This window comes from Penaeus japonicus, unplaced genomic scaffold (genome assembly GCF_977035675.1).
Source record: "Penaeus japonicus unplaced genomic scaffold, GWHDUDI00000001_assembly GWHDUDI00000019, whole genome shotgun sequence".
Taxonomy (NCBI): domain Eukaryota; kingdom Metazoa; phylum Arthropoda; class Malacostraca; order Decapoda; family Penaeidae; genus Penaeus; species Penaeus japonicus.
This window is the reverse complement of record NW_028234421.1, coordinates 11897929-11925043: the sequence shown is the minus strand read 5'-3', so window position 1 is coordinate 11925043 and position 27115 is coordinate 11897929. Positions and strand designations below refer to the sequence as shown.

At 43.6% G+C, this 27115-nt stretch overlaps 1 protein-coding gene across 7 annotated transcripts; it reads right to left on the bottom strand.

Moving 5' to 3' along the window:
- Nucleotides 1-27115, bottom strand: LOC122254826 (piggyBac transposable element-derived protein 4). Of its 7 annotated transcripts, XM_086547354.1 has the most exons (9): nucleotides 26572-27115; nucleotides 18112-18158; nucleotides 17876-17912; nucleotides 12450-12498; nucleotides 12221-12257; nucleotides 5250-5335; nucleotides 5076-5124; nucleotides 3220-4888; nucleotides 1-3101 (listed from the first exon to the last, which is right to left on the bottom strand). In XM_086547354.1, the coding sequence occupies exon 9, from the start codon at nucleotides 3062-3064 to the stop codon at nucleotides 2264-2266; it is 801 nt and encodes a 266-aa protein (XP_086403480.1). In that variant the 5' UTR covers nucleotides 3065-3101; nucleotides 3220-4888; nucleotides 5076-5124; nucleotides 5250-5335; nucleotides 12221-12257; nucleotides 12450-12498; nucleotides 17876-17912; nucleotides 18112-18158; nucleotides 26572-27115; the 3' UTR covers nucleotides 1-2263. The 7 variants fall into 7 exon arrangements, with proteins under 7 accessions (XP_086403480.1, XP_086403482.1, XP_086403486.1 ...); XM_086547356.1 differs by lacking the exons at nucleotides 12450-12498; nucleotides 26572-27115 and adding an exon at nucleotides 17105-17153 and having other exon boundaries at nucleotides 18112-19467; XM_086547360.1 differs by lacking the exons at nucleotides 5250-5335; nucleotides 12450-12498; nucleotides 26572-27115 and adding an exon at nucleotides 17105-17153 and having other exon boundaries at nucleotides 18112-19467.

Below are 27115 nucleotides of genomic sequence, written 5' to 3'. Positions count from 1 at the left end.
TCACTTTTCACAGGTTTAATTATAAAGTAATATAGGGATATACAGAACATGTCAATATAGCAGGTTCTGAGCAGTAGAACAGCATGTGCCGGCTCTCCAGTCCTTATATACAAGTTAAGTGATGAGCAAATGACCTCACACCTTAAATTTCACAACTTTCTCCATAAAGAGTAAATATCTGCCATTAGCAAATATTGAGCCGTAAGACACTGTGTCATGACAACTGTGCCTTTTTCTGTGGACCATCAGATATAGCCCTTACAATCATACAAACATGCTCCTAAGGTAATATTATTATTATTATTATTAGTTGGTTACAATCTTTGCATAGAAGCATTTCCACTAACAAATAATTTCCCATTTTTTTCCGTGGACAGAAAAAAATATATATTTCCAAGTTCTGTAGAAAATCACAGCACTGTTTCAAGTAAGAACCTTCAGAAGAACCTTCTCCATTTTCTTTGTTTAACATCAATTCAATGATGGGAAAATATTATTAATTGATTATTGAGAACTATCTGCCAAATCAACTATATAACAAGATCATGATTCAACTTGCTGGCAATTATGAATACAATACAAATATATTCCATTAACCCATTCACGCCGGATGATGTGCTGACACGTTTCGTGGTTTTTGCGTCAGATGCCAGTGACAAGATATCTGGGCAAGGCCGGTGCTCGGGGTTAACAAGTGGGCAGCCCAGGCTCGTGGCGTTAGGTTTATGCGTAAGAAAACCCCAGCATTACAACCATACAAAGCCGGAATCGCCCCGGTGTGAATGGGTTAAAGTGTACAATTCCACTCCTTATACAAGTTTCCATCATATGCTGACAAGAAAAGTCTTACTGAACCTTATGAGACTTCTCTGATGCTGCCAGTCTGATTTGAAGAGAAAGGCATTAGTCATGATTAACCCATTCCCGACGGGGGATTTCTAGCCTAGAATGTCCAAATGCCGGGGCTTTCGAAACCACCCGTCCTGTGTGGGTTAACCTTGCCAGACCGCTCTGCCAGCCAGACCCGCTCGCCGGGCTGTTTTTCGGCTGCCGCGCTGAGTGGAGGACGGGCTACAATAATATTTCTTCTATCGTCTCTGATTTGCCATGTTTACGGTCGATTTTTATAAGAATGATATGGAATGAAACACGACTCTCAACTTCCTTTCTCATCCATAATACAATCCGGAACTATGTTTTATAGGTTATAAGTTTGAGTATAGAGTTCATTCATCTCTCTTATGTATTCGTCTTCGATTGGTGTGATTACCTTTGATACGTAATAATGAGCTAAAAAGTTGAAAAAACGAAAATTGTTACAAGTCAAGTTTTACCATTTTACAAGATAGCACTGTTTTATTGGTTGTAACTTTGAGTTGTGAGTTCATTCTGCTTTCTTATGTATCCATCTTTGATGTGTGGAGTACCAATGCCACGTAATCATGAGAGAAAAGGAGAAAGGCAAGTTTTACCATTTCTACTATATGTTTATGGTGGAAAATGAGAAATTATGGAAAGAATAACAAGGTTTATTGTTCAAAAGGTAAACAATTACATAAAAGCATATGTAAAACGTATATACAATATAAAAAATAGACTTGTATATACACAAACGTATATAAAATGAGAGAAACTACATAAACATATGTAGAAACAACAAGTACATAAAGCATATGTACAATGTATATACAATATAATAGACATACATAAACATGTATAATAAAAATGGGAGAAACTACATAAAAAACATGTAGAAACAACAACAGGTACATAATCATATGTACAATGTATATAAAACGAGATAAAATCACTACATAAGCATATATACCTTCTATACCAATGACTACCTTGACGAGTGGCACAACTTCAGACTAAGTCGTGCCACTCAACAAAGCAGTCATACTGGCATAACCCCACGCCACAGGTTATGCATCGCGTCCTGGTCCTTCGCTGTATTCCCTTGCGGGAACACACGCGACATCGAAGCCGACTCCCTGGCAAGGCGGGTTGCTGAGAATGCGGTTGTCGTGCCCTCGTCTCTGGCGGAAGCTGGCCTGGTAGAATGCCCATCGTAACCACCGATGAGCAGTTTCCCAGCTTCAACCGGAACTTCTTCTGGGAAGTCCGGCCGTAAGTGTCCAATGAACAGCGAAGGCATTGACGATCGCTAGGTCGAACAGGAAGAACACCTTCCTGTACCACACCCTCGACCTCCGAGTGGTGGGGTAAGAGGCGGAAAGCTGGTCGCCCACGTCCACGCCCTTCATCCCAACGTTGTAGTCGAGAATGGCGTGGGGCTTTCCGTCTCCGTCGACCGAGGCGCGATGAACCGTAGAGAGGACAGTAACAACCTTACGGTCATGCCACTGAACACAGAGCAGTCCATCTCGCCTCTTCTCAGTGCGGTGAAGTCCTTCGGCATCCACTTCCTGTTGATGCGTGCAGTACCCACCGCATTCGTCCGCCTTTCCTGAAGCATGTGGAAAAGAGTGGGGGAGGTGTACCAATTGTCAACGAAGACACTGTAACCCTTCCCTAAGCAGTCACTCTTCTCCAACAGCTCCAAGACGACCTTCGTCCCAGCTGGTACGTCTCCACGGTCCTGGCCCGTGTATATCCGGAAACATGACGTGTAACCGGACAACGGGCCCGTGGAGGCACACAGCTTGTATACCTTCAACCCGAAACGTGCCCTCTTCCACGGATTGAAGGTGATGAAGCCCAAGCGCCCACGGAACTTCCACAAGGACTCGTCGATGGCAATGTCCTTGTCGGGCACGAGGGTGGACTTGAAGGTCGAATCCAGGGAGTCGATCACCGGCCGTAGCTTCCACAGACGATCGGCGGGGATCCCTTCACCCTCCTCCAAATGCAAGAAATGGAGGTGGCTGGTGAGGTAGTCAAACCGATCCCGCGCCATCACGTCTGAGTAGAGGTACGACCGCAGGTGCTCGTCTTGGGACCAGTAATCGCCATAGTTGAACCGGGGCTGCAGCCCCATGTTCACACGGAGACCCATGTAAGCAGAGAACTCCTCCCTGGACAGTGGAGTCCACTTCCTCATATGGGATGAGGAGGGAGGAGGGCGTGTCTCAGCATACCTGCAGAAGAGAAAAAATCAAACATGAATAAAACAATTCCAACATTGTCTGAGGGAGGCCATATAAACAAAACATATAACAATATAGAGCAAAAGGTGAGTAAATGATGACTACTTACAAGTTGGTCTCCGTGATGATGTGGAGGAGATCTTCAGGGAACAAGCACCTGAAGATCTCCAGTGGCGTGCTGGACCCATCCAGGTTGGCCTTGACCCCAAGATGGGCAGCGCACACATGCTTTCGCGGGAAGTTGTCCCTCTTTCGCCAAACGAAAGAGGGCGTTCCTGGCTCATTCCAGCTGCGCCTACGATCCACGTAGGCGGACAAGGGCTCGTCGTTCTCCAGCGTGGTATCCACTAGGCCGACGTAGTCTTCCGGATACCAGGCCGACGTAGTCTTCCTGTTCGTCCTCTGAACAGGAGCTGTCCCCGTGACCTTCCTCTGACTGCCTGCGAGGACGGTAGTCGGCGTCGTCGGCGCTGTCTTCGTCGCAGGACGAAAAATCAAAGACCGTCAGAGGTCGGGCATGAGGAAGGTCACGGAAGTCGTTCGGAAGGTGGGATGGCCCAGGGCGGGGCCTCTTCGGAGTGCTGGACACCTGCTGAGGGTCATCCTCTGAAGAGGTGGAGAGCAACAGGGTGCGGGCAGCGGAGCAGGAGCGCTTGGGAGCCACGTCGAAAGCAGAGTGATTTATTTATACCCCATTTTCCCGCTTTACCACGTCACAATCCCCTACGTGGAAGTAATTGACGAATCAGGTCATCGGAGTGTGACGTCACCAAAAGTCACGTGGGTTGTGACGTAAATGGAAGTCACGTGGGTTCTGACGTCACAGAAAGTCACGTGGGTTCTGATGTCACTTCAAAAACACAATAACAAAAAAAAAAGTCAAAAAGACGGATGTTCTCGCACTTATGGTGGGCGAGGTGGCGGTGGTACAACGTATGTACCAGCCGGAATATCAAAACGAAAATTCATGGTACCACCACTGTACCACCCGGCCACCGGGCTCAGAGAGGTCGCGGTACCGACGCTGTACCACCCGGCTTTGATGGGTTAAAGTGTCTTTAAATATGTTATACTCTTGTGCCATGTGTAGCACATTTATCAGTTATATTTGGCAAGTAAGTTTGGCATTATCATGCTTACTTACAGTTAACCTGTCTAATAAAGTGCTGTTGACACATTTGTGTAAAAAAAAAAAAAAATAATAATAATAATAATGTACAATGATGCAATGAAACTTAAATCTGACTTCAAAGAATTAAACAGGTTCATCTATGGATCTAAAACAGAATTGTCTCAATCCTGTAAAAGAAAAAAAAAAAAAAAGTTAGATCACGAAACAAAAATATGGTAATAAAAATGAACAATGAAGTTAAAAAGTTACAAAGCAGGGCATAATACGAATCCGTAAATGCGAACTAAAAGACAAGCCTAAAATCAATGAACTAGATTAAGTGCAATAAAATAGTAGTAGTAGTAATAATAGATGTAAATAAAACATATTTAGCTAAACCTTTGAAACAATTTACTAAATATCAGCAAGAAGTTGAAAACCATAAGCTGTCACACTACATAAAAATGCAAAAGAAAGCAAATTTTAATTGCTGAATTTTAAGAACCGAATTGCAGATGAATGAAGAATATTCACAAGAATATCAATTTAACAGACTTTGTTTCAGTATCTTTTATGCATGTTTGTCCCCCTGTTTTATCTTGCTTACAAGAGTGTTACATGTTCTGGTTCCTCAGATGTTAGATGGTTAAATCATTTTCCAACATTCCTGAAAAGAATTTAATCCAATATTTAGTATACTTACACAACACCCTTGTCAATGTATTTCCATGTTCTTCAGAAACAAAATCTCAGCACGGTTATGTTTTGGGTAACAAACCTCAGCAGAGGGAACCTTGTTTATTTTCATCATTTAACATCAATTCAAATATGGGAATAAATATGATTTTACTTACCCATAATTTAGGTATATGCGTGAAGCTTGACCATCAACTTCACATCACCCTGCAATACAGATGGCCCTTTATTATTATAATGCCACTCCTAACATGGATAGATTCAAAAGTACATCTTAAAGTCATACCCTTGTAGCAATTGTATATAACTAATTTTATAATTACTGATTTTACCTTATGTAGGAAATTAATCATACTGATGCAGGCAACATTATTCAATTGCAGAAGTGTTAATTGATCAATTCACTTCCCAGATTTCCCTGAAAATGTAAAAAAAAATAAAAAAAATCAATTTAGTAAAATCACAGAACAACCTTTTCCAATAAATTTCATGAGTAATCTAAGGGCAAATAACAGCACGGTTATATTTTGGGTAATGTAAACCTTAGCTGAGGGAACCTTATCCTTTTCATCTTACATTAATTCAAATATGGAAACAAGGTATATCCTGATTTTAGTTATGGACACTTAAGGTATATTCTTGTAGACCAGATTCACATACTTTGTATGAACCTACTATACAAAGATATTCCATTAAATTCTATAAATCCATTAATTATACATTAAATCTCCATTACCTGACAACTGAAATTATTCATATAATGAGCCATACAATGAGCCCCGCCAAGGAACCACCTTGTCGTGGCGCGGGGGCTTGAACTCCTTTCTTGGACAAGCCCGCTCTGGATTTGGCCAGTCTCTCTGTCCCGTTGAGGTGACCTTCTAGCGGCGGGCTCTCTGAGGAGGGATGACTAAGTGTTCCTAGGTGCAGATCTAGTAGGTGGGGTCGCACCCACCCTGGTCCTCCCCCCAAGGGGGCCTACACCTACCCACGTGTTTGCCGTGCGTGGTGCCCCTGTGCGCTGGGAGACGGGAGTCCTGGAGGTTGAGTGATGCCGTGTATGAGTACGCCCTGCGGCTAGCAACACGCCTCTTTGGTCCTCTATTCCAGCAAGACGGGTGGCCTGATCTCGACTCGGTTAGGTCAATCGGCTGGTCTCTCTTGTGAGCTAGGCTAGGGTCAAGTAGCTCCTGCCTTGCAGGCAATCGCATGGTCTTGAGAGTGCCATTAACGCGAGGCCGGGGTTGCGTATATCCTCCCACCACCCCTGTGGCTCCTGAGCATGGACTCATACAAAGCTTCCCCTTGTTGGACTCCGTGGTGGGTGGGGGCGTGGGAGGATGAAATGAACCGCTTATTACATGGCAACCGTAACTCATAAACCCATGACTGACTTCCCTGTTGACGAACCTTGCATGAAGATGACAAAGGCTGTCACCTTAGACCCCTTCGAGGGCTTTGATGACAAAAGGGAAAAGATGGGCAGGGATCTGGCGTCGGTCCAGGAAAAACCCACCCAAGTACCTCGGGCTGGACCCTCCAAACCAACCCCAGCCTCTGACAAATCTCTGGCGTCGGTCCAGACGAGAAGTCAATCAAAAAATGGAAGCCAGACAGGACCCTCCAACCCTACTGGCCCCACTGGCAAAACTCCGGCGTCGGTTCGGAGAAGAGGCAAACGACCTCGGACGGCTTCGGACTCAGAGGGCGAGTCTGCAGCCCCAAGTCGGTTCCCCCAGTTTAGGGTTCCTCCTAAACCGGAAGGATTCGACAATGCCTACCAGATGGTACGGGCTCTGGAAACCCAGAGACAGTGCCGTCTGACGATTAGAATTGCCAGAGACAATGGCATGATAATCGTTCCAAAGGACCAAGCCACCCTCACCTTCCTCCAGAAGACTGACAAGCTCCTGGATGGGCGGAAGGTGAGCCTGTCGGCTCTGACTCCCGAAGAGAGGAAGTCCAAGATGGTGCTTCTTGGCTTTCCTCTGATGTATGACCTCGAGGTCATCACTGCACATTCCAAGGTGGTGGGCGCTTCTCGACTTTTGAAAGGGAAGCACCCAACCAGACAAGTCCTGGTCACTTTGGAGGGAGCTCCAGTTGCGTCCTTGGATCTTGGCAATTGGGGCTCTTACAGACTCAGGACATACGTCCCAGACCCGCTCCGATGCTTCACGTGCCAGAAGTACGGACACCACAAGGCCACTTGCTCTGCAAAGCCAAAATGTGGTGTCTGTAGTCAGGCACACAGAACAGAGGTGTGTCTCAAAGCACACAAAGATGGCAAGCGAGACATCACTGCCAAGTGCCCAAACTGCCATAAAAAACACCACGCCTGGAGCCTCGGATGTTCTGTCAGAAAGGAAGAGGCTCTTCGGCGGCAAGAGATCGTTGCAAAACGACCAGACTTTGTTCCCGCCCCTCTAGGCACGTATGTCTGGGGGCAGAACAAAGGGGTAAGGGCTCCCCCCCCTCCTAAGAGGAAGGAAGCACCGCCCAAAGCGAAACCAGCACCGGACGCCTCCAACACAAAAGAGTTCCCGGCGCTGGTGGATGTTCCAAGTCGGAAACAGACCCGGAAGGTGTCTGGGAACACCTCAAAGGCTACCCCAAGAGCGGAGAGTCCGACTTTGTTCACAGAGAAGGACTTGACGCTCCTGCTGAAGACAGTTGTCACAGCAGTTGCGACGGCATTGGGAAGGACCAGCGAGGAGACGGAGAAGGCAGTCGAGATAGCCATGACGGCAATGACTCAGACCGTCAATGCCCTGAAGGAAAAGGACATGAGGCCCAAGGCCACAACTCCCCCTCCAACTCAGGGCGAGACTCCTTCTCCCACCCCAACTCAGGGCGAGCCCTGTCTCCCCGACAAACCTGCGGCCAAGACCACACTGGCAGAGCCTGCGCCCAAACCCCAAAGGGTGAGGAAGCCAAGGCCACCCAAAAAGAAGGCCAAGGCGACCAGGAATACTCCACCTCCCAGGAGACCCAGCCCTTCCAACTCGACCTGTCCTGACGACAGTGACGAGTCAAGTGAGGAAATCACACTCAGTGTGGAACTCACCAAGGAGTTGTCAGACTCCGAAATGTCTGACGTTACCCACACGGGGGCGTCGGACACAGAGACCGAATACCTTGACGTCAATGACTTAGTGAACGCAGACAAGCACTATGGCCACTAACCTAAGCATACTGCAGTGGAACATCAACAGCTTCTCCCCTAGGGCCGCCCTTCTCCACGCGATCGTGCGATCTCGGAACATTGACGTTGTCATGCTCCAAGAGACGCTAACAGGGGAATCTGTACGCTTCTCGGGATATCATCCCTTTGTGCTACCGAGTACGCAAGGTACCAGAGGCCTGATTACCCTTGTGAAGTCGACTATCCCCTGCTCCCTGATTGCCGATCCTGGGCAGTGCGGAGAAGGTGTCGAATCCCTTGCTGTTGAGATCCATTTGGCCGGGGGTCCTCTCAAGCTGTACAATGTATACAGTAGGCCAAACTGTAGGGGCTTAGATATCAGTGAAGCCTGTGCTGCTGCAGCACATGAGCTAATTCTTATAGGGGGGGACTTTAATGCCCACCACCCTATACTGGCTCCCACTCAGAGACGTGATATGGCAGGCTGCCATATAGCCGAGGTGCTAGAGTCATGCCCAGAGATTGCTCTTCTCAACAGCCAGGAGCCTACGCATGTTGGCGGGGGGGTCCTTGACCTCACCTTTGTCACTGCGGCTCTGGTCGAGAGAATTAGTTGGTCTGTGGACAACACTGCCACGAGCGATCATTATGGGATAGTCACCACCATCTTGGATGCTGGCCCGGCACCCATGCCCCAGCACAATCCTCGATGGAAGGTGGAAAGAGCCAACTGGAAAGCCTTCCAGGAGGCTCTGGCCGTGTGCCTCAGAACCAGTGACTCCTCACTTAATGATAATGTGGACATACTTGAGGCCAGACTAGTAAATGCCATAGACGAGGCAGCCTCAGAAACCATCCCCAAAACTCGTCAGTGGTCCAGGTGTTTCAAGGACGCCTGGTACTACAATGATGAGATTAAGGAGGTTAACCACAGAATCAATATGTGCAGAAGACACTTTCGCAGACAGAGAACTCCCGAGAACCACACTCTTCTAAGAGAGGCTCTCAGGGATGCTCAGGAAACTGCTAAGAGGTTAAAGCAGGAAAAGTGGCTGGAGTGGTGTGAGTCCTTTGGCCACCAAACCTCCCTTTCAGAATTGTGGAACCGTATCAGACGGGCCACGAATCGCTCAGCCCCCAAAAAGACCCACCATGACCCGCGGTCGGAGGCGGAGAGACTGGCACTCGAGTTCTCTGCTAGAACAAGTAGCGTCGGACTACCAGCAGAGCTGAGGGCATGCCAAGAACAACTGCTCCCAGGCAGGCATGCCCTCATCAGAGAAAAGGCGGTCGAGCCTGATGATACAGATGCCATGTTCTCTCTGAGGGAATTACGGCGAACATACAAGTCCAGTTCCCGGTCAGCCCCGGGTAGCGATGGGATCTCCCACCCCATCATTTCCCACCTAGGACATGAAGGTGAGCTTGCACTTCTGCATCTCATCAACAAGTCTGGGAAACTTCCTCACTGCCACAGTGCTGGAAGAGGGCTGATATAATTCCCGTCCCCAAACCAAAGGAGCCAGGACGGTACCGCCCCATCTCCCTGCTTAGCTGTCTAGGAAAGACAGCAGAGAGAATGGTACTGAATCGGCTCCAATGGAAGCTGGGACCTCCACATGAACACCTACACGGGTTCACAAGGGGCAAGAGCACTACCCACAGCATTGCCACCTTACTGAGCACTGTCAGCAGCAGCAGCGCTGTCATTGTCTTCCTTGACCTGGAGAAGGCTTTTGAACTGGCAAACCCATTAGCCATTCAGGAGATCCTGATCCGCAAGGGAATCAAAGGCAGGCTGCTTGCCTGGATTGGCGATTACTTTCGGAACAGAACTGCCGGAGTGAAGTTCCAAGGTCACCTTTCCAGGCATTTGCCTCTAGAGAATGGCACCCCTCAAGGAGGGGTCCTTAGCCCGGCCCTGTTCAACATCCTCATGTTAAACATTCTCGACATTCCACTCCCAGCGGGGTGCACGATCATTTCATATGCAGATGATCTAGCAATTATCTCCACTGGGAGAAGAAATGTGAATCCAGTCAGAAAGGCCCAGCGTTGTCTGGACCTAATAACTGAGGAATGCTGCAGAGTCGGGCTTAAGATCTCAGCAGCCAAATCAAAGGCAATGGCGCTGAAGCATGATGTCTGTGATCAAAGACTGCGAGTCCAAGGTCTAGAGCTTGAGTGGGTACACGTCTACCAATACTTGGGGGTATGGATCGATAAGAACCTCACCTTCCGCTCCGAGATCAAACATCTCTTAGACCGGACCAAGGCAAGGCTCTCTGTCATGAGAGCTCTGTCTGGGCGGCGCTTAGGGGCTGGACACCGCGTACTAAGATCTTTTTACGTGCACGCTGTCCGTCCCATTGTGGACTACGCCTCCGTCGCCCTGATCACAGTAAAACCTGGACTCAGGAAAAGACTCGACATAATGCAAAACGAAGCCGCCAGGATTATTCTGGGTGCCCCTGGGTGGGCTAAGGTTACTAACCTCCTCCTGGAGGCCAAACTCTTTCCCCTGGACACCCGGATTGATCAGATGGCGGCCCAGTTCCTTGCAAATGTCCTACAGTCCCCACTGGACTCGCAGCTAAGACAGAGAGTGCAGCGTCGGCTTGCACAAAACCAAGAACTCTTTGCTAACAACACCTGGCTGTCTCAAACAACCAGAGTGCTGAAACGCTTTGAGCTCAAAGAGACACTACTGATCAAGGGCATGGACCATCCCCACCCTGACTATGTCTCAGCCCCGCCGTGGGCACGATCCTTGATAGAGTTCTCTGTCATGAGTCTATCAAGAAGAAAAACGCAGTACTCACCGCCTCTATTGAAGGCTGAGGCGGAGAGGAACATTACAGCAATCACGCCGCTGAACAGTAAAACCTACTTCACGGATGGTTCTGTAGACCCCACCACCCGCACTGCAGGCGCCGGTTTTGCAGCAAGGGGCATAGAGAAAGCTATGCGGGTATCAGACAATGCCTCCTCGCTCCAGGCAGAGGCAGTAGCTATTATGGGAGCCCTAGCCCATGCAGCCCAGACGGACGGGCATGTTGTTATACACACAGACTCTAGGGCCGCCATTGACAGCCTGCAACAAAGCACGCCCCTTGATAACGTTTACCTGGTAACCTCGATTCTCACCATTGCTCAGAGAATCCTGGATCAGGGAAGACGCATCATCATCAACTGGGTCCCAAGCCATGTTGGTATTGAAGGGAATGACGTAGCTGACAGGTTAGCGGAGGAAGGCAGGAAGAAACCCTTGAGTGATCTTGTGGTGCATCCTAGCGGGAACTGCTAAGGCGTAAAAACGATGGTTGCAGGGCAGGTCGGTGCCCTGCAGCGACACAGAGAGGAAGCGAGAACCTCCCCCTCGGCCAGCTGGTACTCAAACGCCACAGGCTATGAGTCGCTGATACTCTCTCCCAGAATATCAAGGTGTGCTGAAGTCAGTCTGCACAGACTGAGAATAGGCTACCCTTGTGCGTGGCAAATCATCCCCACTATTGGGCAAGATGAGCGACGCTGTGAGTATTGTGGCGCGCCGGACGCCAAATTAGAGCACTACCTGATGGAATGCGAGCACACTCGCTTCCTCAGGCAGGGCCCAGAGACGGGCTGGTTAGAAGGCTATGCCTGTCACTAGCCCCCTGGCAACTGGAGCGCCTACAGGCAATCCGACCGCCACGGTAAAAGTTCAGTTATGATGATCAGATGAGTCAGCACTTATAGCCAATAGAGACCGGGCTACCCTTCCACACAACGGGAAGCGACGTCTTCGCAAAATCTCTCTGAACTGAGCTGAATTGAATCAGCGATGAATCAGAAAAGATTAGATAAGATGAGTCAGCACTCATAGCTGGCAGAGGCCGGGGCCGCCTTGAGCATATAGCCCGGCGAAGCGACGTCTTCGCATATCTGTCTGAACTGAACTGAACTGATTTGTCATGACAACTGCCTTTTCTACTAATCAGGTGTAGGCAGCATTAGATTATAAAAAGTCTTAGTCACACTTATAATGTGATCAAGATTGTGATGCTTGCTAATGCAGGCATATATATATATATATATATATATATATATATATATAGAGAGAGAAGAGAGAGAGAGAGAGAGAGAGAGAGAGAGAGAGAGAGAGAGAGAGAGACTTACAAGAGTGTTAGATGATAATTTCATTTCCCAGAGGTTCCTGAAAATGGGGGGAAGGGGAGATATCATTAGCAAATTTACGTAACATCCTTTTCAATGTATTTCCATGTTCTTCAGAAACAAAATCACAGCACGGTTATGTTTTGGGTAACAAACCTCAGCAGAGGGAACCTTGTTTATTTTCATCATTCAACAGTAACTCAAATATGGGAATAAATATGATTTTACTTACCCATAGAAGGCTTCTGCATGTAGTGCGTAATCACCATAGTTCTATGAACCTGCAATGTAAATATATTCAATTATATAATTACACTCCTTTATACCTTAAAATCACTCATTATCTGACACTGGACATTTTGGAAATAATTCAAGCATTACAGGTTTAAGAAAAGTTATGTTTAAGCAGTCTTAATCATGACCCTAAGCTATTTCAAGAATTAATGTCAAAGAAAAAAACTATTACGAGCCCTTTTCTTTAAAAATTAATATCTGGAGTTTTATTTACAACTATTTATCTCTGGACTCAATCTGATGTATCTGGGCTCATGTTTTTTGCAGTGAAAACCGATAATGAAATGTATATATATAATCAACTTATGATATCAACCATGTCTACTATGGTCCTCATATGTCCCATGATTGATGAAAGATATATTTCACAAGCTTTGAAATTACTAAATTTGTCGATTGATTTAATTTGCAGAACCCTGATTGGGAATCTCTCTTCTATCCTTTCATACCCATTTTTTCCTATCTTGTATCTACACTTTTTTGAGACTAGCAATCTTATCTTTATTTACTCTCAAGATGTACAATGTATACAGTGGCCAAATTGTAGGGGCTTAGATATCAGTGAAGCCTGTGCTGCTGCAGCACATGAGCTAATTCTTATAGGGGGGGACTTTAATGCCCACCACCCTATACTGGCTCCCACTCAGAGACGTGATATGGCAGGCTGCCATATAGCCGAGGTGCTAGAGTCATGCCCAGAGATTGCTCTTCTCAACAGCCAGGAGCCTACGCATGTTGGCGGGGGGGTCCTTGACCTCACCTTTGTCACTGCGGCTCTGGTCGAGAGAATTAGTTGGTCTGTGGACAACACTGCCACGAGCGATCATTATGGGATAGTCACCACCATCTTGGATGCTGGCCCGGCACCCATGCCCCAGCACAATCCTCGATGGAAGGTGGAAAGAGCCAACTGGAAAGCCTTCCAGGAGGCTCTGGCCGTGTGCCTCAGAACCAGTGACTCCTCACTTAATGATAATGTGGACATACTTGAGGCCAGACTAGTAAATGCCATAGACGAGGCAGCCTCAGAAACCATCCCCAAAACTCGTCAGTGGTCCAGGTGTTTCAAGGACGCCTGGTACTACAATGATGAGATTAAGGAGGTTAACCACAGAATCAATATGTGCAGAAGACACTTTCGCAGACAGAGAACTCCCGAGAACCACACTCTTCTAAGAGAGGCTCTCAGGGATGCTCAGGAAACTGCTAAGAGGTTAAAGCAGGAAAAGTGGCTGGAGTGGTGTGAGTCCTTTGGCCACCAAACCTCCCTTTCAGAATTGTGGAACCGTATCAGACGGGCCACGAATCGCTCAGCCCCCAAAAAGACCCACCATGACCCGCGGTCGGAGGCGGAGAGACTGGCACTCGAGTTCTCTGCTAGAACAAGTAGCGTCGGACTACCAGCAGAGCTGAGGGCATGCCAAGAACAACTGCTCCCAGGCAGGCATGCCCTCATCAGAGAAAAGGCGGTCGAGCCTGATGATACAGATGCCATGTTCTCTCTGAGGGAATTACGGCGAACATACAAGTCCAGTTCCCGGTCAGCCCCGGGTAGCGATGGGATCTCCCACCCCATCATTTCCCACCTAGGACATGAAGGTGAGCTTGCACTTCTGCATCTCATCAACAAGTCCTGGGAAACTTCCTCACTGCCACAGTGCTGGAAGAGGGCTGCTGATATAATTCCCGTCCCCAAACCAAAGGAGCCAGGACGGTACCGCCCCATCTCCCTGCTTAGCTGTCTAGGAAAGACAGCAGAGAGAATGGTACTGAATCGGCTCCAATGGAAGCTGGGACCTCCACATGAACACCTACACGGGTTCACAAGGGCAAGAGCACTACCCACAGCATTGCCACCTTACTGAGCACTGTCAGCAGCAGCAGCGCTGTCATTGTCTTCCTTGACCTGGAGAAGGCTTTTGAACTGGCAAACCCATTAGCCATTCAGGAGATCCTGATCCGCAAGGGAATCAAAGGCAGGCTGCTTGCCTGGATTGGCGATTACTTTCGGAACAGAACTGCCGGAGTGAAGTTCCAAGGTCACCTTTCCAGGCATTTGCCTCTAGAGAATGGCACCCCTCAAGGAGGGGTCCTTAGCCCGGCCCTGTTCAACATCCTCATGTTAAACATTCTCGACATTCCACTCCCAGCGGGGTGCACGATCATTTCATATGCAGATGATCTAGCAATTATCTCCACTGGGAGAAGAAATGTGAATCCAGTCAGAAAGGCCCAGCGTTGTCTGGACCTAATAACTGAGGAATGCTGCAGAGTCGGGCTTAAGATCTCAGCAGCCAAATCAAAGGCAATGGCGCTGAAGCATGATGTCTGTGATCAAAGACTGCGAGTCCAAGGTCTAGAGCTTGAGTGGGTACACGTCTACCAATACTTGGGGGTATGGATCGATAAGAACCTCACCTTCCGCTCCGAGATCAAACATCTCTTAGACCGGACCAAGGCAAGGCTCTCTGTCATGAGAGCTCTGTCTGGGCGGCGCTTAGGGGCTGGACACCGCGTACTAAGATCTTTTTACGTGCACGCTGTCCGTCCCATTGTGGACTACGCCTCCGTCGCCCTGATCACAGTAAAACCTGGACTCAGGAAAAGACTCGACATAATGCAAAACGAAGCCGCCAGGATTATTCTGGGTGCCCCTGGGTGGGCTAAGGTTACTAACCTCCTCCTGGAGGCCAAACTCTTTCCCCTGGACACCCGGATTGATCAGATGGCGGCCCAGTTCCTTGCAAATGTCCTACAGTCCCCACTGGACTCGCAGCTAAGACAGAGAGTGCAGCGTCGGCTTGCACAAAACCAAGAACTCTTTGCTAACAACACCTGGCTGTCTCAAACAACCAGAGTGCTGAAACGCTTTGAGCTCAAAGAGACACTACTGATCAAGGGCATGGACCATCCCCACCCTGACTATGTCTCAGCCCCGCCGTGGGCACGATCCTTGATAGAGTTCTCTGTCATGAGTCTATCAAGAAGAAAAACGCAGAGTACTCACCGCCTCTATTGAAGGCTGAGGCGGAGAGGAACATTACAGCAATCACGCCGCTGAACAGTAAAACCTACTTCACGGATGGTTCTGTAGACCCCACCACCCGCACTGCAGGCGCCGGTTTTGCAGCAAGGGGCATAGAGAAAGCTATGCGGGTATCAGACAATGCCTCCTCGCTCCAGGCAGAGGCAGTAGCTATTATGGGAGCCCTAGCCCATGCAGCCCAGACGGACGGGCATGTTGTTATACACACAGACTCTAGGGCCGCCATTGACAGCCTGCAACAAAGCACGCCCCTTGATAACGTTTACCTGGTAACCTCGATTCTCACCATTGCTCAGAGAATCCTGGATCAGGGAAGACGCATCATCATCAACTGGGTCCCAAGCCATGTTGGTATTGAAGGGAATGACGTAGCTGACAGGTTAGCGGAGGAAGGCAGGAAGAAACCCTTGAGTGATCTTGTGGTGCATCCTAGCCGGGAACTGCTAAGGCGTAAAACGATGGTTGCAGGGCAGGTCGGTGCCCTGCAGCGACACAGAGAGGAAGCGAGAACCTCCCCCTCGGCCAGCTGGTACTCAAACGCCACAGGCTATGAGTCGCTGATACTCTCTCCCAGAATATCAAGGTGTGCTGAAGTCAGTCTGCACAGACTGAGAATAGGCTACCCTTGTGCGTGGCAAATCATCCCCACTATTGGGCAAGATGAGCGACGCTGTGAGTATTGTGGCGCGCCGGACGCCAAATTAGAGCACTACCTGATGGAATGCGAGCACACTCGCTTCCTCAGGCAGGGCCCAGAGACGACAGCCGCCGGGCTGGTTAGAAGGCTATGCCTGTCATTAGCCCCCTGGCAACTGGAGCGCCTACAGGCAATCCGACCGCCACGGTAAAAGTTCAGTCATGATGATCAGATGAGTCAGCACTTATAGCCAACAGAGACCGGGCTACCCCTTCCACACAACCCGGGCGAAGCGACGTCTTCGCAAAATCTCTCTGAACTGAGCTGAATTGAATCAGCGATGATGATCAGAAAAGATTAGATAAGATGAGTCAGCACTCATAGCTGGCAGAGGCCGGGGCCGCCTTGAGCATATAGCCCGGGCGAAGCGACGTCTTCGCATATCTGTCTGAACTGAACTGAACTGATTTGTCATGACAACTGCCTTTTCTACTAATCAGGTGTAGGCAGCATTAAAAAAAAAAAAAAGTCTTAGTCACACTTATAATGTGATCAAGATTGTGATGCTTGCTAATGCAGGCATATATATATATATATATATATATATATATATATATATAGAGAGAGAGAGAGAGAGAGAGAGAGAGAGAGAGAGAGAGAGAGAGAGAGAGAGAGACTTACAAGAGCGTTAGATGATAATTTCATTTCCCAGAGGTTCCTGAAAATGGGGGGAAGGGGAGATATCATTAGCAAATTTACGTAACATCCTTTTCAATGTATTTCCATGTTCTTCAGAAACAAAATCACAGCACGGTTATGTTTTGGGTAACAAACCTCAGCAGAGGGAACCTTGTTTATTTTCATCATTCAACAGTAACTCAAATATGGGAATAAATATGATTTTACTTACCCATAGAAGGCTTCTGCATGTAGTGCCTAATCACCATAGTTCTATAAACCTGCAATGCAAATATATTCAATTATATAATTTCACTCCTTTATACCTTAAAATCACTCATTACCTGACACTGGACATTTTGGAAATAATTCAAGTGTTACAGGTTTAAGAAAAGTTATGTTTAAACAGTCTTAATCATGACCCTAAGCTATTTCAAGAATTAATGTCAAAGAAAAAAAAACTATTATGAACCCTTTTCTTTAAAAATTAATATCTGGAGTTTTATTTACAACTATTTATCTCTGGACTCAATCTGATGTATCTGGGCTCATGTTTTTTGCAGTGAAAACCGATAATGAAATGTATATATATAATCAACTTATGATATCAACCATGTCTACTATGGTCCTCATATGTCCCATGATTGATGAAAGATATATTTCACAAGCTTTGAAATTACTAAATTTGTCGATTGATTTAATTTGCAGAACCCTGATTGGGAATCTCTCTTACATAATGAATCTCTCATTATCTAAGTGGAAATATACAGTCATAGGATTGCACCTTGCTGATGATCAGGGATGGGTAGCATTAGATATAAATAAATGTCATAAGATCATACATCATACTCTCATGGCTTTTTTTATATTATCAATTGATTACAACTTTTTATGTGGAAAAATTATTCAGGCATTACCGTGCTTAACATTACTAGTTAATCTGTCAAATATAAAGATAATTGATGCTGTTCATACATGCATAAATACAATTATTTTCACTTACAAAAGTTTGAAACAATGAATCCACTCCTCAGATTTTCCTGAAAAGTGTACGAAAAAAAAATTAGTAAATTTACTTGACATCCTTGTCAAAGCATTTCTATGTTCTTCAGAAACAAAATCTCAGCATGGTTACGTTTTGGGTAACAAACCTCAGCAGAGGGAACCTTGTTTATTTTCATCATTCAACATTTCAAATATGGGGGTGGGGGTGGGGGTGGGGGTGGGGGTGATACTTACCGATAATTTTGGTATGCATGAAGTGCTACCACCAATTTTGTATCAACCTGTAATAAGGACATATTCCATTATTTTAGTAATTGCACTCTCTGCACCAATTCCCTACTATTAGACATCAAAAAATGTGTCTGAAGGCAAAGCTCTTAAGGCATTTGTACACAATCTTCTGCAATACTACAGATGTTGGCATGAATTCCAAAATATTTCACTTAAGAAAGTGTTAGACGACTAATTCACTTCCCACATTTACCTGAAAATATGAAAAACAAATCTATTTAGTACACTTACTTGAAATTATCATACATTTCTAGGTTCCTAAGAAAGCAAATCACAGCACGGTTATGTTTTGGGTAATGTGAACCTCAGCAGAGGGAACCTTGTCCTTTTTCATCATTTAACATCAAATTAAATAAAGGAACTGTCCTGATTTTACTTACTGATAACTTAAAGGTATATGCACATAGAGTGTAATACCACCAACTTTGTATGAACCTCTAATACAAAGATATTCCATTAAATTTGTAATCCCACTCCTTATATGCAGTAAATCTTTATTATCCACCAACATTTCTGTTATTAGCTGAGTGTTCATTAACCCATTCCCGACGGGGGAATTCTAGCCTTGAATGTCCAAATGCCGGGGTGTTCGAATTATTAGGCCTAAATCAATTGAATGGCTGGCACAATACTGTGCCGCCCGGCAACTGGGCTTTTGAATGCGCGGTACACATGCTGTACCACCCGTCCTGTGTGGGTTAACATATATTGTACCTGAAGAGATTCATTACAAATGATGATGGTTTGTCCTTTATGCTGATCAGTAGTTTCACTTAATGGACAGTGATAGGTACATCTACATGGTACAATTTGTTTCTTATATGTGGGTGCTCACGCACACACAAAAGATGTATTATTTTTAACAAACACATCAGTGGTATTACCATAATTCAAATACATATATATAAATCAAACCACAATGTAAATTTCAGCAACATGTCTTAACCCATTAATGATGGGTAACAAGATACCACGTCAAGTGGTTCCAGGGTCAGACTTCGGGGATAAGATGCTTCATTGTTGCTATCCTCCTGGCCGGGGCGCCGATTGATCGGGCGTACAGCACTCGGCCACGGCCAGTGCGGGTGAAAATCCCAAGGCGTTAGGCTTATGAATTTGAAATATCCTGGCATTTCAACCATTTAGAGCCAAGATAGCCCCATCATTAATGAGTGAAAATACTTAACCCATTGCAGACGGGGATAAATATGCTTGCCCAGCCTCCGGGATAAGTTTTATTTTAAAGAGAGACTGCTTGAAGCATTATAATTTGAACATTCCCACTCTTTCAGTCATTCATTGAAAAACTAGAGCATTTTTTTTTTTTTTTTTTTTTTTGTGTGTTTTATTGAGTTTAGAGACTTATATATGCCATATGACAGGCTCTACCAGTGCTGCAGTAGACTAAAATTGTAGTATATTATCCATATTAGCTCATTATTTTATTTATACTCAGTGTGATAGAAGTATTGCTGTTTTATAGGAGGACAAAAGGCGACTATACTTTTTTAGTATTTTTGTGCTGTCATGAACGAATACGAAACATATAACCACCTACAATAAAGATAAATAGAAGAGGTAGGGAAGAGGAATGAAACCTGTGCTTGTGACTGTGAGTGCCACAGTGAAAGGCATCCATATTGGCACAGGAGTACATTTTAGACACTGGGTATGGATTGAGTCATCTTCCTCTTCCCGTTCTGACTGCACATCCTTCATCGGCGGTACTTTTGAGCAAGAGTTCGTCAACTTAGTGTGTGTCATCGCTCTATAAAGATAGTGCTTGCTAGAGACCGTGGATGGGTGCCATTCAAGGCTCTCTCTCCTGCTGGTGCTAGGAAAAAGTGGTGCCATCTAGGTTTTGGACGTTAAGCTAGCACGGTATTACGGTAATTATAGTAATTATGACTGCAGTAGCCATCATCACTCATTCCTTTTTCACAGTAAAATAAAATAGCACAGTGATCCAAAATCCCCGAACGTCATGTACGTCAGGACGCCCGTCGTCAGGCCAAAGCTCCTACGTCATGTATGTCATGACACCCGTCCGCTGTGGGTTAATTAATTTCTTACCTATCTGCCAACTGATAAAGGTTATGTATGGTAAATACAAAAATATCTACCTAACCTTATGTTTGGTAGATTATTATTTTCCATACTGTCCAAAAATCAAAGCTATCCTATCATGTAATTATAATGATAATGCATTGAGAATGATCATGTAAACCTGAAAAAAGTGCGAGCCTTCCATGCTCACTATCCAACTAACTCTTTATAGACCAAATATAATTTCCTTAGCCACAAAGAAATGCTCTGGTAACCCTTATTTTATTATATTACAAAAAATTCACAATCAAGGTATTGAACCATCAAAATAGTAGGAAAGAAACAAAACTCTACAAGTATTGTATTAACCCATTCGCGCCAGCTGACGTGTTATCACAGCGTAATATCTAGCTCTCCCCAGGTGACGTCATAGAACGATAAGATCTCTCCCTCAATATGTATGCTTTACATCATTACATATGCACATAATCATCGGAGTTCCATTTGTATAGACAGATTTTTATTCACTTGTGAAAATAATGTAAACAAATACAAACACCAATTATCATCCCATTGAAGGGGCAGGTGAAAAGCACTCCGAGAGGCACAGCGCGGCATTACACAGGGAGAGGTCTCGCACTTAGTCACTGCAAGCTTTTGTTATCTAACCAGCAGGAGCAGCATTACGCATATATAAGCCCCATCGTGAATGGGTTAAGAGAATGGCTGGTTGGGTGTAGCCATCCTCAGGCTAATACATTATTTCTGTCCTATCAAAAAACAATGAAAACTATAAGTTGTCATGTAGATCAATGTAGAGATAAATCTGATTGAAATATAGACCACCATGTAAATCTTCTCTATACTTACTATCAACCTGTTTTATGCATGCAGTCTCCCCAACATTTCTAAATCTCTGGAACTGGAGAGACTTTATCAATATTAAAAATATCACTATACAAACAGTAAATTATGCCCTCATCAGATAACAAGTGACATCAAGAATCACTGTATAAGACAATTCCTTGCTTCCATACGCTGAATATCATTAGTTTCACTTACATAATATTGGATGAGGCAACACCATAATCAATGCACTATTACATTCCTGAAAAAAAATATATATCTATATATATACAAACATATCACAAAAGAAAATTTAGACTTTTTATTAATCATTAGTCAATAAATATGCTAAAGCTAGTAAAAGCTAATACTGCAGATTTTGATCTAATCTTATTTACTTTACACAGATTGAATTAAGAGTAGAATATAAGCGAGTGTTTTGTGCATTTCTGCCTCAGATCGGTAAGACAGCCCATCCAGATAGATAATGGTTATAATGCACTAACAGCTAACTAGCAGTCTGGCCACAACTCAGTTGGTTAGACAAGATCATATGCATTTGCCAAATATGAAGACACCTTTGCTGGGCAGTGGTCAACTGGGTACAAGCAGCATTGGAGGTTCTATGGGACATCTACAACTGGGCATGGGGGTGGATTGATCTTCACCTAGAAAACTATTCAGCAATTTCTCATGGACGATCCCTAGATTTACTTAGATCTTTCTGCAACTACAGCTTATGCCAAAGGTAAGAACCAATAGAAAAGCAAATATGAGGTAGCAAGAGCTTTGTAAATAATAACAGTGATGGTGGGTAGTGTTGTATCAGTATTCCTTGATTACTTTCACTGGCTGTGTGTGACAAAACATTTTAAGTTTCTTTTGATTTTTGGCCAGTATTTAGATTTTATGCTTTAAAAAAAAAAAGGTCATACTAGCAAAACAATGATTGTATTTTCTCATGGGAAGGTTTGTTAATTATCTATGCCAGATGATGTATTAAGTGTATACTTATCAATAAAACAATTTAAGTTAAGTTTACAAAACCCAATAAAATATGAACTGTGTAGCAAGCTACTTCAGTTGCTTTCTTTCTCAATGTAACAAAATTGAAGGATGAAATTAATTTATAGTCCAGAGACATTTTGCAACATTAGAAAAATTAACAGCACCTCCAATATATCTACTTCCTTGGATTGTGGAATAAGATATCTTACTTTATCTATTAACAATATTCAACAATTTGTAAAAGTGAAATCTCTTATCTTGACCCAGTGACATCAGGAGTACATGCCTACACTATTTTATTTATTCATTTAATTATCTATTAAATTCTATTTTATATTTTTTTTTTCTTACACACACACCTCCACATGCACATGCAAGCATACACACGCAAATTAATATTTCTGTCACGGCAATATTCACAAGCACAATGTCTATCAATAGGCCTCATTATTATACCTCATGATAATCATCTAAACATTATTTGATGAATAGTCATGAATATTCAAGGGCTAACCATTAATTCACATAGGCCTATTCATTTACCCAATTATCTAAAAAAAAAAAAAATATCTATAAAAAGAAAGTGGAGACACCCTTGTATTAGTAACCCACTGTGTAAGGGAGTCATGACATACATGTCTTTCTTTCATTTTTTCTTTATGGTAGAAATGGTAGGTTTGTTATTTGAAACAATTTTTTATGGTATAAGGTAAAGAAATAATAATTTTGTTAAGTCCCATTTGTTTTTAGCCCATTGCATACGGGTGTTATGGCATACATGTCGGCATGTCGGGTGTCAATGCATACATGGCGCGACATCGGGATCTGCTCACAGTTGAAATGTAGTCACATAGTCAAAGTATTATGGCTGTAACGGCGCTAGTTCTAGAGCTACAGGGTTCCAAAGTCATCCAAAACTCGCATTTTATGATGGATTTACTAGTTTGCGTCTCTCTAATTTTAGCCGGTGCCGCTAGTGTCATAGACCGTCCACCTTGACGTCGGCAATGGGTCAAAGCATTAACCCTCTCTGGACGGGTGGTACAGTACTGTACCACTCATTCAAAAGCCCAGTGGCCGGGCGGCATAGTATTGTGCCAGTCATTTAATTGATTTAGGCCTAAGAATTCGATAGCCCCGGCATTGTGACATTCAAGGCTAAAATGCCCCCGTCGTGAGTAGGTTAAAAGCCAAAAGGCATCTAATCCAAACTTATCTTTAGATTTTTCTTCCCTAATAAATACATGGTATGTATAAAAATCAACACACTGCACCAGCCATACTTTAGGCCTCTCTCTACAGAGCCTGTGTGGACAATGGCTGCCAAGTAGATATTCCTGGTTTCTTAACCCATTCACGCCGGGGCAGTTCCGGCTTTGCGCGGTCGCAATACCGGGGTTCTCGAACGCATAAGCCTAACGCCTCGAGATTCTCGGGCGCACAAGCCGCGAGCCTCGGTTGCCCGCTTGCTCTACCCGAGCGCGCGTCTTCCCCTCATAGCGCGTCCAGGGCGTCTGACGCGAAAACCACAATACGTGCTATCACGTCAACCGGCGTGAATGGGTTAAGCCAAGTAGATATTCCTGGTTTCTTAAGGAGGTACAAAACACCAGGGGTCCTCTAACATGTCTACTTGAAGTGATGTGTTGAAACTTGGCAGGTAAACAGGAATCTACGTTGCTTACTTTGTGTGAAACAAAAGTATGTACGTATACTTTTAAATATAAATGTGTACAAATGCAGCAAAACTTTAAAGCAACAACATGCTTAACCAATATTTATTTATTTTTTGCTGTGAATGGTCATTTAATATGCCTACAAACATATGCAGTTTTTTTGTTTTTTTTAAGGCATGCTAAATGTCATGGAAATTCAGATTTTATTATTTTATTCTCTTATTGCTTTGAACTCATTTACCTTATCTGCAATATCTAAACATAGGTCCTTAGCTGCTAGTGAATGCAATGTTCCAAGGTTATAACACCTAAATATATATAGCACTTTATATTGTGTGATTAAACAGACATCAAAATTTATAGAAATGTTCTTTACTGCACTATTCTCTCACCAATTAAATTAAAATCACACCAGCCATTAAATCCTGCATGCAGCGGAAAAAAAGCAGGGGAATAATTTCTAAATATCATACCAACATTATCAGAAGAATTTTGTAAAATGCTATACTATGACCCTGGGACACCACCTAGTGACACATACACTCTTAAGCAATTACCAGATCGGGCATGTCTCGGCTAGTATACTTTGGCTACTACAGAGTATACTTCTTGTATCAAGACAGGAAACTGGGCACGGATTTGGATAGTTTGTCCACCCATGCTGTTATCTTTGGACATACTTGCCAAACAAGTGAACTGAACTGTTTTCCTGCATGGGCATTGCTTCTCATGTGGACACAGCTTACCCTTGTGTATCTAATGAAGTCTATATGGCACAATTTCAGCATACCAGTGACCCACATTCAAATTTCTCAATCCAGTATACACACAATAGCTCACAGAAATCATGGGTGACCCAACCCTAAGCCTGAGCAATAACTTTGTGGAATCTTCATGGAGTACAAATACCGTCACACTGCCTTTCACTCTACAATCTAGATATATAAATGGAATAGATTCAAAAGTATGCCAAGATTTAAAATCTTGAACTTAGTCAAGGCTATTATACATTAATCTTTAAATACAAGTATACTTTTGTAATATCTTTCTTTGGGCATTTGGAGTATGAATCTCCTTTATACCAGAAAATACAGAAAGGTAAATTGCAACCTGAAAAGAATGTTATTTAGACTTAGCCAGTCAATTTCTCCTCAATGGGTTTTTATATGCAGTTTGATGATTAACCCTTTCCCGACGGGGCACTAGCTACGCGAAGACCCCTATGCCAGGCGATTGCAATATTGCATTGAAATAGTCACACAGGCATGACGCCCCAGGATCAGGAGTTTGGCTGGGTCAAACGAGTGTGACGCACCGTTGTCATAGGGTTAATTACCTAATCACATGTTATAAAATAGCTAGTATTTTTCTCCAATACAAATTTATATTATGCAATTTTACTTTACCTAATGACAGCGAGTCTGCTGTCAGAAATACATGCACGCGATCACTATAACAAACTAATAACGTCGCATTATGAACATCCTCAAAGTCTTTGAACTCGAGTAATTTTCTTTTGAGCTTGTGTGCCTGAATTTTTGGCATCTTTGCAAGCTGAAATGTTGAGAAAGTAGTAAAGTTTATAATTTAGAAGTAAATATTACATCTATGGAACTATGAAAATGATATTTTTTCCAATAAATAAATTTTAACATAATAGCGAAGTCAAATAAACATCCATTTTTATCCATAAAATGAAACCAAAACTTACATATCACCTCATTTTCTCCTCTTCTCAATTTTTTTTTTTTTTTTTTCTTTATTAATTACTTGTGCTTTAACAATTATAAATTCCATTCAAACAATTACCTTTTTGTCTATAATATTGGAAATCTTTGATATGAATAAAGTTTAACTCTGTAAACAAAATTAGAACATTAAAGATGCACACTAATGTCACAACCCTAGCGATCACCCTACCCTCTTATTTCCCAAGTGAGGCCTCTCTCTACATTTTGCCAGCAATATTGTTACAAACCTTATGCAAGGAAGATAGTTACCCTTAACCTGTTAAGCATGCTTAGAGGGTTCAATGCTTGTTGTGAGGTATGAAGACTATCTCATTGGCTTTAGCAAATCTATACTAAAATATGGTAGCATATACTCATATTTACTATGATGGGGATTGGACTATGTAAAGGAATATACATTTTTTTTTCTTTCTTTTTTTTAATGATACATAAGTATACCAAAAATTACTCTTCTGGAATTCTATAAACCAATCTAGTTACGCAACAAACATGACAATTCCGGGTGGAAATTATATATGTATGTAGTGCCATCAAAATTTTGAATTATCAAAAGCCTAATATATACAGATCTTATTGGCTTTATATTTTCAGGACATCCGTGTTATGCCAAGAACTGAAAACAAACCTAGAGAAACCTTATTAGGATCATGCTTATACTCGCTACACTATACATGCATCTGCCATTGCCCCCAGCAAAGCCATAGCATTTATGTACTACTTTCCAGCATTTAGATCTATTGTAATGGCAAATAGAATTTTTTGTGGTCTGATAAGAAATCAAATTATATAGCATTACCCAACCAAAGCAATACTTTATGAAATAAATAACACTGGATTGCTAGTTTTCCATTCAGTTCAGATTAGCAGAATTGGAAACTCAAAATTATAAATACTAATTTTTCAAAAAGAACCTTTGCAATTGCAGTGAGCTCATGAGAAAAGATAGGTTATATACCTATGTACTACACATCAGCATATATCTGAAAAATCTTTACAATGAATTACTTTTCTAGGCTAGGAGAAAAATTATCTCCCTAAGATAAGCATTTGACATTAACTTATCCTTAGTTACATACCTTTTCAGTCCATCACCAAAGACTTCATTTTGGATTGAACAATCTTCCAAGTTTAGAAATTCACAAGTACTCTGCATCTGTCAACATTATGACATGACACAAGTATTAGTAAAGGAACAAGTTAAAGATTTATACAAGTCAATAATACACCCCATTATACAGGTTACTGACTTTCTCAAGGTTTACTTATACAAGATGATCAAATGGTCACATACTTTACATACTTCATGTCCCAGGTTTAAAGGGTAATTGCTTGATGAAAATCTTGCATCGATGCAAATTTCAATTTCCACATGAAGACGCAGCAGTTTCCTCTTCCCTCAGAAGACAAGTTATGCAAATTTTAAATTACTTGGCGTAAAAAATCCTTTCACTAGAATCCCAAAACTCCCTGAACTTTTTGCTGAAATTTAAAGCTTATAAAAATATGGATTTATGAAATTTACACATGAAGCTCCTTGTAAATAGATCATAGAGAAAAACTATTGAAGTCAGTGCAAGAGTTAGCAGACGAGTTTATTCCAATTCATAAAATTAGATATTA